The sequence below is a fragment of the Rhamphochromis longiceps genome, linkage group LG17 (assembly GCF_057381845.1).
Source record: "Rhamphochromis longiceps isolate RC_006_pf linkage group LG17, R_longiceps_female_GT1.1, whole genome shotgun sequence".
Lineage (NCBI taxonomy): Eukaryota > Metazoa > Chordata > Actinopteri > Cichliformes > Cichlidae > Rhamphochromis > Rhamphochromis longiceps.
Window position 1 is genome coordinate 13,300,820 of NC_140573.1, and position 19,882 is coordinate 13,320,701.

General features: G+C 37.8%; 1 protein-coding gene across 1 annotated transcript; it reads left to right on the plus strand.

Annotated features, from left to right (window-relative positions):
- Positions 1 to 5,400: 5,400 nt before the first annotated feature.
- Positions 5,401 to 18,616, plus strand: rgs5a (regulator of G protein signaling 5a). The gene is made up of 5 exons (XM_085386212.1): positions 5,401 to 5,526; positions 6,159 to 6,272; positions 7,923 to 7,984; positions 14,042 to 14,208; positions 15,699 to 18,616. The coding sequence occupies exons 1-5, from the start codon at positions 5,483 to 5,485 to the stop codon at positions 15,861 to 15,863; spliced, it is 552 nt and encodes a 183-aa protein (XP_085242338.1). The 5' UTR covers positions 5,401 to 5,482; the 3' UTR covers positions 15,864 to 18,616.
- Positions 18,617 to 19,882: the final 1,266 nt, after the last annotated feature.

The window sequence follows — 19,882 nt, forward strand, 5'->3', positions numbered from 1 at the left end:
TCCTGATCTCTGGAGGCAGCCATGTCATTTAGGTGCAGCATATCCGGCTCGAAGGACCACTTTGTACAGAATGGTGTACGTCAGTTTAATGCTGGGTGGTGCTGCAATAGTAACTATCCTCGGTCGGAAGGAGAGGCTGACATCCAGGGATTAGATTACCACAGGTGGAGTTTATTGGCGATCAGATGGATGGTACAGGGAGGTATGGCATACAGTAGGAGGATGTGGAGGGATGATATGGTGTGGTTTCTATGATTAAGAACAGGGTATACATTAAAACATGAATACAGATTAAAGATTAAGGATTAAGGAAACTGGCAACAAATTCCTCCACTACAAATCAGTCTGATACCACTTCTTACAGTGTTCACATTTACTGGGCTGCCATAGCTATCACTAACTAGCACATATGCTAACGGTAACTAAAACCAATACACACAAGTAGCAGGGTAAACATCTTAAGCATGGAACATTAACTCTCGTTTATGTGACACACACCATCCCCAACAAATACAGGATGGGCTATTTGCTTCCCTTCCCAGTAGCTCTCTCCTCAATCGTTAGCCCAGGAACGAACGAAGACCATCTACCTCAGAAGTCCCATGAATCCCATCACTGCCCAGAGGCTGCTGGCTAATGTAGTTCACACTAACACAGGCTTTCCTACACAGTAATTAAAATTTTTTGCCTCACCATAACCTCTTAAAGTTCAGAGCAAATATGCAGCTTAAAGTGCTCAAAAACTAAACAAAAAACTGAGAAAATGACAACAAACAGCTCTGTGCCAGGTTATGCTATGTTTTTGGTATTTTAATAAAAACACCTATACCAGGGGTCAGCAACCTTTCACATCCAAAGAGCCATTTGGACCCGGTTTCCATGCAAACAAAAACACTGGGAGCCGCAAATACTTTTTGACATCTAAAATGAAGATAACACTATATATATTGTTTTTTTACCTTTATGCTTTGTGTGAACAACTAAGGTGTGTTGCTTATGAAATCCTTGAAGTGCTAATGAGAAAATTACATTTTATTTATGTAATTAACACATTTTGAACTCTTAAAGAAATATAACAAAAGGAAAGACACCCAGCTGAACTAAAATGATCCATGTAGCAAACAAAAACTGTTGTGAGCCGCCACCCTTATATCGCCTTTGGGCTTTTGGAGCCTTGACCTGACTTTTAAAAAATAATTGGAAAAAAAGCACTATGCTGCTAAAAGATGAAAAATAGATATTTGCAAAATTCTGCCTAAATATGTATTTTACCTGGTTAATGTGTGTGGCGGGGGGTGTTCTGCAGCGCCGCTGCAGGGGAGGCGGACGCACCTGAGCGGCACCCGCAATCACGCCTCACCGCCTTAACGTCTGTGCTATCTATGCTGTTGTGTTGGTATGTGTCGGGCTGTGAGCTGAAAAGCTACAGCCGGCTGTATGCATACAGCAACCGTGTGTGAAAAGTGGTCAATGCAAACAGCGTCGGGTCTGCCGTGGTATGTTTACAATGGAACTTCTACTCCTGAACCTCTGCGCACAGCGTCTGCAAATCGGGGCTGTACGAAGTCACTTTCATCTTTACGCAGGACTGTAAGGTGCCATCTGTGAGGCGTGAGCGGTGTTTGTTTTTAACATAGTTCACGGAGGAGAATAGCTGCTGACATGATGTGGATCCGAAGGTCTATAATTGGCCTATCTGGGGTTGAAAGTCTCGATAAATGCACGGCGTTTCGGCGGGTACACCGGCTTCCGCGAGTGTGACGCTTATTTTGAGCAATGAAAAAATAATAGAATATAATTGTATTTTTATATTTCAATATCACAATAATCTTCCAATTTAGAACTACAAGTTAAAAAAGAACTAACATAAATAAATTACACTTCAGCTAAATACTTCTAATTTATTTTCCCAAACCACGCGGAGCCGCACTATAAGGACTAAAGAGCCGCATGCGGCTCCGGAGCCGCAGGTTGCCGACCCCTGACCTATACCAAGACAGACTGATATTTCAGTTTAACAAGTGCTGCATAATTTACCATCCTCCTTTGTTTGGCCTACAGCACTGGCTGTACAGAAGTCTACGCCTTCTGACTACATTGTTGTAGCAACATGATGATTTCTTTTTAAGGCTACAGAATGCAAATCATGGTCCAGAGGGCACCTCGGGCTCATTTGAGAAATCCCTACCTCTCTTTTTTCAGCAGTCTCAATGTTCTTAGGAAAATGGCTGTTTATTTATTTGTTATTAGTGTTAAACTGTGTGAAACTAGAAATTTTCCAGGGCTGTTCTGGCTCATATATTTAGATTTTCATCTCATGGGGTTCATCACCATAGCAAATTTTGAGCTCTGTTTACTTTCAGTGTTCTTTACTGCAGAAAAAATCAAATACCAAAGTAAGAAAAGTAAACTGAAGCAATTCAGTGAGTCACATGTATGTTAAAAACTAAGTATAAGTATTCAAGTCTTGATCGTTGTTGGGGGAAAGGTTTGTTGCAGTTAGCTTTGAGAGCTAACAGTGAACTGTCTTCCTCCTTTCCAAAGCAGGTCAGTGCATATGTATTCAGTTACGTGTATGCTCAGTGGTACAAATTAACTTATAGCGCACATGTCGCACGTATTACACTCATGTCACGTTTCAGAAAGAGATTTAAATTTGGCTCTAAAGGGGCCCAAGGCAGTGACTTAAATGCACGCACAAAAGAGTAATGACACTAAGGTTAATAAAGTTGGTACAATAACCTGCTCATGATGAGATTTTAAAATCAGAAGCCTCATAATTGCTTTCTAATAACTTCTGCTGCCGATTAGAATCTTGATCAGCATCAAAACTTTGAGAGAATTCGGATTGGTCGGCTCTATCTTTGTAATGAATTGGTCGTATAACATGTCCGGCCTTTATAACACTGGCAAGCAGCATGTGAATGAAGAAATTCATCACTATTTTTCTCAATTAAATGTAGGTGGCTTACATTGTCAATGAAAAACTTGTGACCACATCATGCTTTAGTCATTCAACAGAATTTTCTTCTTTGGACCTTGGGCAGTACATTCAATATAATGCTCAATAAGTGCTGTAACAGCTGAAAACTAATTTTCAAGACAGATAGATGTATTTATTTGACAGCAATCAAGAGTACATATACTCATGCAGTTTTTCCAATCATGCCAAAAAAAAAAAGAGAAAATAGATTTCAAAGTTAAAAAATTTTCAGTCTGCTGTGTTTACCATATACAGAGATGTTAAAAAGCAGTATTTACAAGAATGTATTTTGTCCCTGAAGTTACTAAAAGGAATGGTGCATTTACTCACTGATATTCTGAAAATAATCTTAAGCTTGCAATTGTTCAAACAGTAAAACTGATGTAGAACGACATTTTAGAAGCTGCAAAATCTTTTGGGATGAATCAGACTGAATCGATGAATGCGTCATGGTTGAAGGACATTTAAGGACGCTCAATGTGTGAATTAACACTTAACCCTGAAGTTGTCATCGCACCATATTGTGTGACTCAGTGGAATGTACAAGATTAGAGAAAACTGTCACCGTCTCCCAGTCCAATGCAGCCTTGTGAAAATAACATTTACAGCTAAATTGATTTTGAGGAAAACAATAATTATGACCAAGTTATACTTAGTGTATAAAAAAAGACGGATGGCATACTTACCTTTAAGTAAACCCCACTAACCTTTCTAACCTTAACTTAAGTGCCTATTTTTCAAAACTGCATGTATTTCTGCAGTGAATCTGCAGAGAGTGAGCACATGTGGCACTGTGAGCATTTATTCTTATATATTTATAAATAATCAGAGGAATATTCAGCCAGAAAACTGGCTACTGCATTTGCATTATGTGCAAGTCAGATACAGGATTTTTTAGTGGTCATAATTTCTTTCAGAGAAGCATTATCTCTGATCAAATTTCTGGTCAAATCTGGTTAAAGCTGAGTTCATACTTCTGCAGAAAGCAGCACAGCATCTGCCAAAGTACGGGTGTCTTCGAGCCAGGATGTAAATCTTGCTCTCAAGTGAGAGAGTTGATTGCTATGTACATGAGTCATGCATTTCAGCCACCATGTCTACTCTGATGCAGATAATTAATGAGGCGCAGCTTAACCCAGGCAGCAAATAGATGTACGTTGCCCAGTAAATGTAACTGGGTAAACAATTTATTGCCGTTATGTATATATGCAATTTTTAGGAGACGCAGTTGGTCGGTTGTAATTTAGACAGCACAGTCAGTTGTGTGACATAAAACAACAATAAACAAAATGAGCAAATGATCTGTAATTAAAAATGTTGAGTCGCAGGGTAAGCTATAATATGGAGCAGTGGGGACAGAACTACCATACTAGAAGTTAGAATTACAGACTTTGGAACTTGGAATATGTCAGTCAAAAGATGAAAATTGATGAAGGCTCTCTTTTAGCTTCTTCAATTTAGAGTTTCTGGTGACAGCAAGTCAAGCCTACAAAAGTCCCAGATTGGGGTTTCAGATATCCATATAAATGGCTTTAAACTATTAATACTCAATAAATTGAAAAGTTCAATTTGGTTAAAAATAACAACAGTTTTGCAGATTTTTGTTTGTAATCAAAATTAGCCCAATAGCCCGACATGAATCAAAAAATACCTTTATAACTAATGTGTACATTTGCCTTTTTTCTTTCTTCTTTGCTCAGTACATTGGGCGGGGAAAAGCCAAATAAAGTGACTTTTTAAAAAAAAGTCTATGTATACACAGCTGACACAATTAACTGGAACAAAACAAGTTAAACATTAGCTCATACTTAGCATCAAACTTCAGTCTCAGTTAAGTTATACATTATAGTTTTATAGTTTTAAACAATAGCATAGTGTATTATTGTGGGGGTTTTTCAAACATAAAGCACCTTGAGCAGACTGTTATTGTGATTTGTGATATACAAAAAGAACTCAATTGAACTGTAAACACATTCACTCTTAGCCACGCTTATGTGTCAGATTAAAAGAAATGTGTAAAATGGTAAAAAAAAAAAAAACATCCTGTAAATAGGATCAGAAAACAAATTGGTACTAACAAATATAACAGGAACTGTAAATACAAAATCCAGAAGAACTGTTTTCAAATGCATCACTGCAAATAAAATAAACACACTGACAAGATGGGAACCACACCGTGATTAGCACCTTCAGATCCCTGTTACATAAACTTTAAATCAGTGAAATCTAATGTTCCTTTCTGTATCTGGACCAGTTAATTAAAACCTCAAAGCAAAGAGCCATTCACATCTGAAAACCCACCCTTCCTCAGCCAGGCTACCCGTGCAGTACACATTCCAGTCTGATTGGCTTAGCTGTTGGCCCGCAGCCCAAAAGGCGTCTGTATAAAACTCCCTATGTGCTGAAAGGCAGAGTCAGAAAGGAAAAGGAACCCTGGAGTGACTGTGGGTTAACAGGAAAACTGAATTTGTTCTTTACTGCAATTGAAAGCACTGGAAAATGTGCAAAGGATTAGCCGCTTTACCCCAAACCTGCCTCGAAAGGTGAGTACTGAATCATTGCTTACATCTTAATAGTGTGTTGCTGTGATGTGGTTTGGATCCCGCAAAGTTTGACTAAGCTTTGTAACCTGTTTGTGGGAGTTCTGTGCCATTAAAGTTAACAGTATGCACTGGAAAGCACTTTAAAGCAAAAAGAAGTTCACTTTATGAGTTTTTACTTTTGTGGTCTATTTTCTGCCTCCTATAAATTATTTTTAAACAGGCTTTTTGACACAGAGAATAATGTACATGACTTGTTTTAAAGCTTTTATTGTTTTACAGATGAATAGTGTATTGCTTAAGCATTCAAACACTGAAGGAGGTCAGGCATGTTGCTTAATGAGAGAAAGAGAAAAAAAAGTGTGGTAAATACTAAAATAAAAACAAGACCTGGATTTTAGGTTTTGTTCCTGACTTATTTTTTTTTAACAGTTTTAGCAGCTTTATTTCTGAAGCTGTGTTACACTGATTGTTAAAGCAGATTTTTACTTGTGAGTGTAATGTCAGTGTCCTGTTCAAATATACTACTCTGGTTAGAGGATGACACTTATCACAGTGTCACAATTTGATAAGCATCTGGACCGGACTGTTAGATGTTAACGCGTTGTTGTCCCGTTCTTCTTTCTGTCATTCAGGGCTAAGGAGATCAAGTCGAAATTAGGAGTCTTACTGCAGAAGCCGGAAAATGCCATCGACCTCATCATCCCCTACCCTGAGAAGACTGAAAAGAAACCGGAGAAGCTCCAGAAGTGAGTGTTTTTCCCTCCGAGGGCTGAATGTCTGTGATGTGGGTAGTATTTTCCTGATTATCTGTTAACCAGATAATTGATGGTAAAGCGGGAGAACAGAGCCCCAAGCAGGTACAAGATGTGGAGATCAAGTGAAACCTCCCCAGACATTGAGTGGGCTCAGACGTTGGGAGTGTGACGGTACAAAGCTTGAGATTTCAAATGCATTGCCTTGAACAGACTGTGGTAGTGGAAAAATATGTATGAGATGCTAAATTATGCCGGTTTTTTGTGTTTATTTGTCTTCTGTTACTGTACACCTAGACTTTTGGTGTTGTAAGGGAAACTTTTGCCTTTAATGTTTGTTTTTAACATAATGGAAAATGTTTTAAATAAATTGTAGCATAACTAGACTAGAAAGACCTTGACTTGTGTCAGTAAAAGCATGATGATTTTTTTTTTTTTACCACCTAAAAACCAGCCACAGTGTAGCTTTGAGGAAGGTTTATGTGGCTGTGGCAGAAGCTTTATTTGGGTTTATTTATTATAAATTTGTCTTGCAGCTCCTTTGACCTTTTTGTTTAGTTTGGCTGACAGCAGTCGCAGCAGCTCTCCTGCCTGAGCTGTCAGAACTCCATTTTTTTTCTTATATCATCGAGAAAATCGAATTTATGTTTCGTTATTCCGTAAGCTTTGGTTTGAATTCTTATTATTTATTCTTAACCCTCATTTTTTCTGAAGCACACTTTTTTTCCTTTGTTTTTTTTTAAAGATACAGATTGGGTGTCACTCACTAGCTATTCCAACTATTTTTCCCCCATAAAAAAAAGCAGGCTGCTTTGGAAATGCTCCCTAAAAAGGTGACTGGAAGGCAGCATTGTTTCACAATCTGACTTCTTTGTCCAATTTCTTTAATAAAAGTCCACTTTGAATTAGTTTAAAGTTGGAGCTCAGTGGAAATGACGGGGAAAGATTCAGACATAGACGGTCTATTTTTCCTCTGCAGAAATGTGAAATCTTATAGTGCAAACTCAGTTCAAAAGCTTTCATCTGGCTTTTTTCAGACAAGGACAATACAGTACAATACAATGTGTTTGAATATTTATAGCCTGTTTTCTGAAGCTGTCTGGCAACAGTTCATCAGAGGTTTACTTGGTGTCTGTTGACAGTCATTTTTATTTTCCCCAACCATTTTCAAAGGAAAACAAGGCAAACACTAAAGAATTAAAGAAGCATTTTTTTTTAGGTCTGAGCCTTAATTATTGTGATTATTAACACCTGTGTTGATCAACAACGATCTACGTCTAACCGGCTGCTTTAAAAAAAGAGTCTGAGTGAGATTTCTCAAGTCAAGGATTGTTTTGGGTTGGATCAGCACTCATGTACAAAGGTGTCTGTACAGTTATTCAGTGAGAAGGCTGAAATGTTTCCTGATTATTAATAAATACATACATTTTACCTTTACTGCCACTTAGCAGTCTCTGCATTGTGCAGGAAGCAGTTTTGTACCATAAGTTTACCTTAATAACTGTTTTTTTGCAGTTTAAATTGTAAGCTTCAAGCACTAACAACATGGCAGCTAAAGACCGTAAAGAAAGCCTTCTTAGCTCCTGAGGTAAGTTTTACACTGTTTTTCCTCCTGACTGAAAAGAGGTGTTTTTGTGCACACAGGCCTGCTCCTGAAGAGGCTTCTCAATGGCGTGAGAGTCTGGACCGGGTCCTGAACAACAGCTGTAAGTCAACCCTCTCTATTTCTCACACTTACACTTTCTTAACCAGAAAGCTCAAGCTGAACGTTTTGTTGCGTTTCTTGTTGTTGCCTATTTTTTGTAAAAGGCTGAGTTTTATTTTTTTATGTGACATCTGTGGCTCGAGAAGTTGGAGTGGATTGGAAGGTCTCCTCCAGTACACATGTTCAAGTAGTGCCCCTGACGTCTCCTTATAAATGTGTGTGTGGCAGATAGAAAGGGTGTTAAGTAAAGCACCGCATGAATAGGTGGATGTGGCTGTTACTAAAAAGTGTTTGGTCTCTAAAGTGTTTTTTCAAAAAAAAAAAAAGAAAGTTGTTGCTTCTTGATATTGGACCTCACACGTCTTTCAGTTTATGTAACAGCAAAGCCAGAAATGCACACCAACAATTCTGCTTTCTGAAATCCCAAAATTGAACATTTTCCAAGTAAAGTTATCCTTTTACGTGCACCACACAGTGAATTTGCTTTGTTGTACTCATAGAGAAGCCTGAAGAACATCATTATTTTCTTCTGTCCAAAGCTGTCATTTCCATTATGTAAGAGCTATCATTGTAGTTTAACTTTAATCAGTGTCAAAGGGTGAAAACATGCCTTCTTTGAGGTCTGGTGTCTGTCTGCAAGACAGTTTAAACAGAAACAGTACAGCTAGCAGGCTTTGGTTTCCATGACAGCAAACGTGTGTGCTTAAGACCTACATGTGGCCATGGTGTTTTAATTGGATAAGAGAGATGGTGACGATAAGGTTTTGATCTTTATCTCATCCAATATTATGTGCTCACTCTGCATGGGTTTACAGTACACTATGGGTAGCAGGAGCTTGGTGAAATATGAATAAAAAAACCTTTATATAACATCTTTAAATCTTTAAAAAGGGGATAAAATGCATTTATCTAATTATATATCTATCCAAAAAAACACATAATACACATAATGAAATAGTTTGCAGGGGACAGAGTTATATAAAGAGAGTTTTTGGCATAGATGCTGAAAAATGTAAGAAGAAGGGAAAGGAATATTTACAGTCACTATGCGCAGCAAACACTCAATTTCTGGCTCGGCTGTTTACCTCGCAAAGTGAACAGAAAGCCTGAGAGCCTGCAAGACTGATGATTAACTCTAATGGTTAGCGGTATTTAGTACTACGTGTAAACTCCCCAGCTAATAAGTCACTTAGGTGGCCCCTGCGCATTAAAACAAACCCTAGATACAGATGTTGCTGATACGTGAACAGAGAACCATTTCCTCTACCGAGCTCAGTGGAGTGGCAATGAACCTTTCTAAGTGGCTCCTTCAGCACCGTCTGGGGCAGAGAGATGTACGTTCCTCCAGTGTTTGTATGCTTGAATAAATGTGTATACCAGCCCAGGAAGGTTATGGGTGTTTTGGTTACATCTCTAGGGAGCAGTCTAAGTGATTCCAGCAGCACTGATTTATTGCACAGTTGCCGCAAACTGTCACACCGTGATTATTTATCTACATGATATTTTGCATTAACATTAGTCTTTATGGCTTTTCCTTGTTAAGTCCCCTGGGATTGTAAATGAATTATTTTCTCTCATGCACAGAGATACACTCTGCCCCCCACAACCCCACCACCAACGCCCTCGCACAACAGTCAATATTATGAAGAAAATACATAATGCATAACTACCTGTAAAAAAGGAAAAAAAGATTACACTTGACATAAAAAGGGTTTAATTGGTGGCATAGTATTTTGGTTTAAATTACAGTAATTTCATTTTTAGGGGTTTTGTTTTTAAACGTGTTGCTGAATAATTCACTTGCTATCAGCAAGAAGGTTCACTGGAGCTTAATAAAACTAATTTCATGAGTATTGAGTCAAAGGCAGATACACAAACACTAAACACGAGGCTGTGTTCTTTGGTCGCTGCAGCTCTCATTTACAAACTTGTGCCTGTGCATGTGCGCTTTGCTTTTTGTGTGCCCTTGTACTCGTTCCAAAAAAGACAAAAAAAGAAAAAGCAACAACTTGATTAGGACTCTGAGCTATTTTTAATCAAGCTAGCCATTTAGATTGAAGATAAAGGCCTGAGGCCGCAGCAGAAAGCTTATCATTTGCAGCATATGCCTGTATAGACAATGGGACCTTTTGCAGGCATTGTGTTGAGCTACAATGGCCTTCGGGGAAATGAGTGGCTGTTTTATCAAGCTTTAGTTTGGATAATTATTTTGTGATAACCAAAGTGCTTTTATATTTGTCCATAAATAATCAATTTGTTACTTTTTGACATTCCTGAAAGGTAGTTGTCTAAATGTTTATAAAGTTGTGGGGGCTTTTTTTTAATTGTTTGTGGATTTTTTTTTTAAAGGTATGAGGTAAAGCCCCACTAAATAACATACACCATCCATCCGCTTTTAATCAGTAACAACAGAAATGCATTGTAATCTAGGCACAGTTTACATTAATTCTGTCAGCTTCTTAATCATGTAAAGTCCTATTTAGACATGGAATGTGTAACATTGGCAGTTTCATTTGTCAAATAAAGGCTTTTGAAACTGAGGTGTCTGCTATATAATGCTTTAATTATGGTTTTAGTCAGGAGGGGAAAAACAGACGTATGACAAATGGAAAACAGGTAGCAGTTAGAAAAGTATAGGTGGACTGATATTTTTCTAAAAAAAAACAGCAACAGTGGTCAGTTATTGAGGGGTTGGTGGGGGGTGGTGGGGGGTTTAGGATTTAATTCATGAAAAATGCCTGACCTTTTCTAAAAGACGGCATGGTTGTCACCCTCTCCCTGGAGTGTGGTAACAGAAAGTAGAGGAGTAACCACAGACATTATACAAAAGACTGACATAGCCTCTGTGACATCACCCACTGCATTGAGAAAAACAGCCTTGAAGCACTGACTTAGTTTTATGTCACTGCCAGCTTTTTGCAGGGGGAGCCAGAAGTGTCCATATTTGGACAAGGGGGAGGTGTGCAAAGTTAGCACAAGCTGCATCCACAGACTTATGTGTCACATAACAATAATTTGGGAAAAATCATACAAAAGACACCAACATCACAAACATGGTTGAAAGGTCCAGTTCAGTGACTTGGGTGAGGAAGTAATCAGCAGACAGCTAGTCAGCACACACCTGTCACTTGGCATTAATATGCGAGCAGCAACAGGCTCTCAAGTATTAACAAGTCTTTTTAAGCCTTCATAAAATTTAGCCCAGCTCTGCAAAAGCAGTCTAGTGGGAAATTAGCCACAGAGACCAGAATCAGCTAAAAACGTGCTATTGTGAGCTTAAACATTTGGATCTCTGTCCTGCATTTGATTCCCCAAGTTTAGTGAAAATTAACAAAAAAAACAGTCTTTCATACATAAAACCATGACTCTGGGACTCTGGCAATAGATCCTTTGGGCCTTGTGGGCTGAAGGTTGGGGCCTTTGTGGATCAGACTTATTTCAGTTAATATGCAGTGGGATTAGTCTTTGGAAAATCTAGAGGCTGAGTCAACACTCCTTTTGAACCATTTCTTGTGCTCATTGAGTTGTTCGGAAACAGTTTCTACTGTTTGACAAGGAGTGTTGTTCTGCAAGAGTAGAGTCTGTCATTACTGCCGACTGTGTCTGGGTTTGCACATGGATTTTAGCATTTTTAAATGAAAGAGCATTAAAGAGCTGATAAGTAGATCCTGTCACTTTAGAGAGGATGTGCTCTTAGAGACAACCTAAGTGGCTACATTTTTTAGCACGAAATATTGCTGCTTGGGAATGGAGGAGTTTCTCCTCTACAATCCAAATTATTAGCTTTTCCTAAGTCTTGGCTGCCATCCATAACAAACTTCAGGGCTCTAGACTAACTTTTTGCCATGGGCGTACCGGTACGCCTAACTTTAAAAAGTTAGGTGCACACAAATTTTATAATAATTTATATAATATAATGTGTTTTTCTGGATACACTGTGCTTTTTCAGCTTTCAAAGATTGATGACACCGTGTCAGAGCACTGGCTATGAATTTCAGAAGGATCAGGCCTTAACTTAAAAGAAAAGTTAGCAATAGTTCTTTTCCTATTACAGCTACATCCACTTCTGTCGTGCCTAGGCTGCTCACTAGGGCTGGGTATCATCACTGATTTCTATAATCCATTCGATTCCGGTTTTCAAAGTCCCGATTCGATTCAATTTAGCCTCAGACAGTCAGAAATATTATAATTCTGATCATTTATCAGTACTGACTTCATCAGAATTGTGAACATCACAGCAGATGCCTTTGTGTGAAAGTAACTGAGAATAAAACACAGAAAAACATGGAGCTGATTTTCCTGGTCTGGCTTTTTATAGCAGATAACCTTAAAAATATTCTACAATGTTCTGCATATAAAGTTTAAATTTCTTCAGTATTGAACAACAGAAAAAATAGCCTTTCTTGTCGGAGGTCATTCAAGTGAAAAAAAGAAAAAGAAAAGAAAAAGACAGCAGCCGACAGCGCTGTAAACAACGGTAGACTGGTGGGTAATAAGCGAATGAATAATACAGAAAACAGAGATTGGAGACGGGAAACTGTTCTTGAAGTACAGAGAGAGATAGAGAGAGTGCTAGCTGTGCATGAAGTGTGATTTTAATAGTCGTGGAAGCAAAACAGCAAAATTCATGACGACATTGATCAAATGTGAAGCGCAGTTTGCTGCTTCTTTTGCTGCTGGCTCAGTGAATTTTGGTTGGAGAGAGACAAAACCTGCAGCTCAGAATCAGCGCAAAAAAGACATAATCACAGCGCGGACCGGACGCATCAGAACCGCTAAGCTCCGACAGCGTGTCCGTCTACGGGCCGTCGGGTGAGAAAGCCGAGAAAGACAAAGTTGATTCTGATGCGTCGGGTCTGTGTTTACGTCTTTGTGTGGAATCCGTGTACCTGCTCTCATCTGCTGTTTGGTTGTTGTTGAAATGGTTTTGTGAGCTTTAATCTGAGAATCTGGCGTTTCTGGCAAAACACAGTTATATTTAAAAGTCGATTCAGGATTTAATTAATTGATATCGCTTTATTCAAGCTACTCACCTCCCACTGCCACCTGCACTTTCAACTGGACCACGGCCAATCAGAGAAGTCCCGCCCCTGACTATCTCTGATTGGTTTAGTCCACGATAGGGGCAAAATGTGTGTCTGTTGTTGACCACAGGGAAGGTTGCAGTTTTTTGGGGGGGTTTTTTGCTACCCGAACAGTTGGTCGCACAGGTGCAACCAAATATTTTGTTTTTAGTCGCACCACTGAAAAATTTGGTCGCATTTGTGACCAAATTGGTCGCACTCTAGAGCCCTGCAAACTGAATAAAAACAGAAGTCTTTATTTTTTCATTGGACGCAAACAGTTTTCTCACAAGTTATATTAATGGTGGACTCAGAACAACCCATGTTGAGTTTTTTTCTTTGTTTTTGTTATCAGTGTTCCTTATCAATGTCACCATTGCTAGAATGACATTGGAGCTTTCTGTTCCTTTAATTTATTTATTTTTTGTTTGTTTGTTTTTTTACGTACAGTCATCAAATAAAAAGAAATGATACATTATAGCACATGTAAGTCCCTTTCTTTCTACATTGCTGTATGTAAGCTGTTCTCTAATTAGTCCCTTTTTGTAGACAAAAGCTGTTAATAAGCACAGTGGTTGATGATATAATACTGTGATTTGCAGAGATCCTTTTGTACTGTTCTGACATTTCACCTTAACAGCTGACTCCTCTGTATCGTTAGTAAATTGAAAGTCTCTTCATTAAGTGACAAACTTGGAACCCATTTCAAAATAAGATGCGTTTTGTATGGTGTTCATTTCCAGTTTTAACTTTGTAGTCTTTGCGGGAATATGACATTACCCATATTCTTGAGCCATGTTTGAAGTGTAACGGATATACTCAAATCATGTTTAGTTTGACTTAGACTGTCACTGTAACTTAACTGAAGCTTACAATTGCCAACATATTTCCTCAGTGAAGTGCATACCAGGAGAGAGATTTTGATAACAACCTGTGAGTCTGTATCCTATAACATATCAGTTCATGACCTTCTCTGTCGTGTCTCCCTCTATCAGATGGTCTGTCTGCCTTCCGTAGCTTCCTGCAGTCTGAGTTCAGTGATGAGAACATCGAGTTCTGGATGGCCTGTGAGGATTTCAAGAAGACCAAGAACCCAGCGAAGATGGCTGCCAAGGCAAAGAAGATCTACGAAGACTTTATCCAGTCTGAGGGACCCAGAGAGGTCAGGCACTCATGTCACTTCCCTATCCCTACTCTTTCATTAGCTCAGCCTCATAAAGATGATAGATAGTTAATCTTCAAATTAATCATACATTGCTTGTTTCACAAAGTGGAAACTGATGCTTGACCTCTTACTTTAACACTCTCCATACTCTAAGTATTTCATGTGTTCACAGTATGTTCCAGGTCAAACTGACCCAGGACAAGATTTCCATAATGACTGTCTATGCTGAATTCCAAAGCACAGATCTGTTTGGAATGTAAAAATAGTTTATCTGACATTATTAAATGACTCATTAATCCTGTATCCTAAGTTGAGAGTGAATTTGTTTTTGATTTCACAATGCCAAAGTACCATCGCTACAACCTTCAATTATTAATATAATTCATTACGTTAAATTATATCATTTTATATTAACATTATTTTATACTTAATAATGATATAGGCAGCATGGTGGAGTTAATAGTGCTATCCCAAAACAGCAAGAAGTTTCCTGGTTTTAAACTCGGCTGGGTCGTTTCTGTGTTTGTAACTTCTCCCCCGCCTGTGTGGGTTTTCTGTGCTCTGCCTGCCTTCCACAGTCCACAGGTTCACAGTTTCAAGACTGACTAAGAACATTGTTTGCCACAATTTGAGGCATACTGGTGGATCTAAATAGATACAGGTTAAATTTGACTCAGAACAGCCTTAATGTACAAATATTTGCAGCATTGGTACAACTGCATAACTTTTTTGCATATTTTAATCTTTGCGTGTTTGGGCCACTTAAGGAAAATCCATCAAACCAGGCTAAGAATGATTAAGTAACTTCTGAAAATAATAAAAGAAAAGTTAAAAAACAAAAAGCAGGAGAATGACAACCAAAACACATAGCACCCTAGATTAGCAATCACTCCACAGAGAGCTGTATATAATATATATAAAATTGGTTAGAGGCAGAATTCAAATTGCATTATTTAGAAACAAAAGCATAATATTCATCAGCCTTCTATAACCAAACTTTTTAAAACTGAGAATCAATCCAGCATTTGGAACAGTGGTAATTCTTCTCTTTTGCAACAAAGAGAAAGAAGAATCATTTATCTGTTGCTTTTATCACCATTGGTACACTCCGTAACTAACATGGAGAAAACCATGACTGAGTCTTCCAAGTGAGTTTTGAGTGAACAAGTTTTAGAAATACTTGTTTTTATTTCATAAGATCTACCTTTTTGATCAGAATGACCTTATAAAATTAGAAATAACAAAGACTGTAGCCTCTGTGACATCACATTTAAGTGTAAAATTTCAGGTTATTGCCGTTACCGTCTTGGCAAACATATTTGCATGAGAGGTTAGGCTAGATAGAAACAGATGCCTGCCTGTTAGTGCTAACATATTAAAATATTACTCGTATTTTCACCCGTATTTTATATCAACTTCTCTTATTTATCCTAGTTTTACTTGCTTCTGAGAGAATTTTGGTTTTTTGTCTTAAATCTCTCTAACAGGTCAATATTGACCACTTCACCAAGGATGTGACCCTGAGGAACTTGGTGGAGCTTTCCCCTTCAACCTTTGACCTGGCCCAGAAGAGGATCTATGCCCTCATGGAGAAAGACTCCTTTGGCCGTTTCCTCCGGTCTGAGCAGTACCAGGAGCTCCTGGTCAACTAAATTGAGTAGCTAGGGCAGGGGTGGGTAGGTGGGGAGATTTTAAACAGTAGCTAGATGGTTTGAAAAAAAGAAAACTAATGAAGAATTTCGATTAAATATTTATAATAAACTACTGTGTGTGTGTGTGTGTGTGCGCAAACTATAATCTGGAAGACTTTTGTTTTCCAAAATCCAAATTGTGAATGTCATAGATATTACATTTCAAAATTACATTTTGAATTCAGCTAAAGTGAAAAAAATGCCTTTTGAAATAGCCCCACCTTTCCACCCACCCACCCCCGCACACACACGCACGTTCCTAAATTTGGACTCTTAAACTTGATGGTTTCCTAGCATGACCTCAAATGTAAATCAAAATTTCCTTTGAAAAAAGTACAGGGATGCACCAACACACACCAATATACACACTAAATCTATATCAAAACATGTAAAAGTAATCTCTATGGAAACCAGACAAATCTTTAACTAGGTCAGAAAGTTAGTTCTTCAGTTTGGGATTTGAAAATCATTCTTTTGAAAAAATCCCTTATAAACATAACCTAACATATACTTACTACTTGCATCACAGTGTTGGAACTTTGTCAGACAGATTTATCATTATGTGTAAGCTGGGCCCCATTGTTTACCATGCACTTTTGACACATGGTGGTAGCATGAAAAAGTAAAAGAGATGGAGGAAGAAGATGAGAAGTTTATTGTCTCTGACCTGCTCCATTTGGTCTGAAAAACTAAGGCATTCCAAATCTATAAAGCTGAGTAACTGGAGAAAAATGAGTATTCCCCTACTGTAGTTGTACAAAGAAGTTGCTGGAGGTTGCTAACAGTCGTTATTAAATCGATTGCTAAGGCCTAGTCACTAAAATCTAACCACACGCATTGGTATTGCTTTCCGTTGCTAAATGACATTAGTTGCAAAGAGCTATAAATTGCTGCACCAATAACCTCCTTCCATATCTTTGGTCAATAGTATATTGCTGCGGTTCCAACATGAATACATGCATGGCGCCGACTTGGCCTCAAACACTCACCAATTACTCATTATGCAGTTGTGAAACTCTGAACAGTGTGACCCATACCGGAAACATAGACTGTTTGCCTTGAAAGCAAAAGTGACAAGACACAGCTTTTACTTTGAAATGGAGTAGTGCCTGTTTCAAGTTTCCCTACCGCTCAGTGGTTACATAGTGAGTGTTTTCAAAAGAAAGAAAAACTGTAAACCAAGTCACAAGTTTAAGATAAGACGATGAAAAACATTTTGCAGTTTTGCTTTTATTAAAAAACCTCAAGATTCACCTTAAATGTACAACAATGTTAAATCATTTTAGAAGACATTAAAGTTTTATCCAGAAAGATGTGACTATGATATGTGAAGTGTTTTGTGATTTCCCCCCCTTAAGACCTTATTGCATGGAAAGTAGAGCAAATGACTTTTTAAAAGGTAAAACAAAGGGAAATTAAAGTGGAACGGCAGTAAAACAGTTGGTTGTTTTGAATCAGTTGATTGCCTGAATAATTTGTAGCATGGACCAAATACTTTGTCTTTTTAATAAAAGAATATCTCACATAGTGGAGTACTATCAATGCATGACTAATATTTATCACATAACCTATTTTCTATTTTGGTTCTGGTCTGTTATCTCACCCTCACATAGATATAAAAATGTGGATTTTCACTACACCCAACCTTTTGGTTGTAATGTATCCTGTGTGAGCCATCCTTGAGGACAGTGCTGGCTAGTTGGCTAAGTGGTGGAGCTCCTTGTCTACCACTTAAGTGCAAGTTGCTAAGATGGGAAAATCAAGTAGGAGGGAATCTCATAAATAGAAGTAAACAGAACAGTGGTTTCATACAAAGAAAGATCTTTTTCCCATGTCACAACACCAAAGCTGTACTGTATGTATGCAAGCCAAGTCAATAAAAAGGTCCAGATCTGCTTTTAGTGTAAATTTACTTTTGAAAAACATGGGAAACTGATCTTGCATGTTTTCAGCACTAGACAATCCCTCAAGTGGCTAATGAGAATGATCTTATGATAAAGAATGGAGCACACAGTTAAATCCTAAAATCAAAGTGTAATGTTAGCAACATTTATAGCAGCATTACAAATTCAAAAATATATGCAATATCAGTTGATAAAGCCAACCTTATATGTACTTTCCTGTTTCAGACTACATTTTATACTTTCAATCACAAGTTATTTGTCACTCTTCTATCCTTAAGAGTATTCACCAACTTACACAAGACTATGCTACAATGAGATGTAATGTTGGATTTGGTGTTGGTGTGTAATGTTGAAGTGTCTATGATATATGCATTTAGTTAAATGTAGCAATCGTTGAGTGTGATGATATTTACTCTTGATTTATGTAATAACCAACAGAAATATAATTATATAATCAGCATTTATAAGTCCTTATTGTTCCCAAAAATTCAAATATATCACAAAAGAAAAAAGAAAAACTAAAAATTGTGCCGATCTGGACATCAGGCGTGATATATTTTCTACTTTTTCAGCTTATCTGAATTTCTAAATGTGTTATTATGAAATGCATCGGACCACCAAATTGACAAAGATTCCTTTCAGGTTTAAAGAGAAATGACAAGGATTCATGATGGCACAGATTAGCCAGTCTGGTGTCATAACCTGAAGAGTGAGAAGTCATCAATCAGCATCATAGAAAAAAATTAAACAAAATTAAAATCAATAAGGGCTTTAATGGTGCTGACAATGCATTATTGGATGTAGCTTGCATGTACGTTTTGGAGTCAATCACATAAAAATATATATGCACACAATTCCTGAAGATGTATTTATTTATACATGTAAATATCTAAACGTGTACAGATTTTCTGAACAGTGAAATCCATGATGCTCTGAATGGAGATAAGGCAAGTACTCTTTCTAGTGTTCTGTATCTCTTATAAAAGAGGAAACATCTGTCTTTAAATTGTCATTTTGGTTTTTCTTTTTTAAGTTATACATACGGAACCTGTTGTGGGCCTAAGCATTGTTTCAAATATCTGCTAGCTTGGTTGTAGCGCCTTCCTATCAAATAGTTGGAGCATAAATCCAAAAAGATATAGATATAGATATAAATAGATATATAGTTGATATAAAACAAAAGGGGGAAAAATGTGTTTTTCAAGGCCTTAGTTCAGGGCCAATAATCAACCCCCACCGACCACCCAAAAAAAGTGTCTGCAATTATGTAACAGAAACAGTCAAAGACAAACAGCACTGAAAAACAAAAAAGTCTCAGAAAACATATTAGTTTATATATTTACTTCATTTTTCTTCCATCCCTTCTTGGAATGACTGGGTTGTTTGAAAGAATCTGCATGTAAAGAGTGCACCACCAAGAAACATCAGCGATGACTAAAGAGCAGAGCGGAAACAGATGCAGCTGACTAACTAGCTGCCAACACAAACACTGTCAAAAGCTTGCATGGATGCATCCGTCACTACCGCGCTTCCTAGAAATAGATGGAAAAGGTCAGATGCCTTTGTTCCCCAAAGGAGGTTAGTGACTCTCTGACAAATGTTTCTTGAGCTTGTAACATGTGCGGGACACTGTCACATTTATAGACTCGGACTTGTAGTATCTAAAGTCTGAGCACTAAAACATGGCAAGCTAAAAGTCTGACATTTTATTTGATAGCCAAAGATCTATCAATACTCTTTCAAACAATCACTGCTGAAACAGATGAGTAAGCAGATCAAAACTCAAACATCTTTGGCTCTGATTTCACACACTGTCACTCTCAGTTTACTTTACCTGTCATATAATATTTAGTTTTTTATTTTTGTCTCTTGCCACAAGACATAGCATTTCACTCTGGCAGCGTTTTATGTTTTACGATATGTTTTCATAGACTTATTAGCAGTTAAAAAAGGAATCCAGACAGTTCCAAGTATGGAAAAAAGGTAATCAGACATGAAAAGAAAAAAGAAAATTATATAACATAAAATGTGATGTTTTGTTGAGGGATTCAGGTTCAACCTATAGCGGTGGGATCT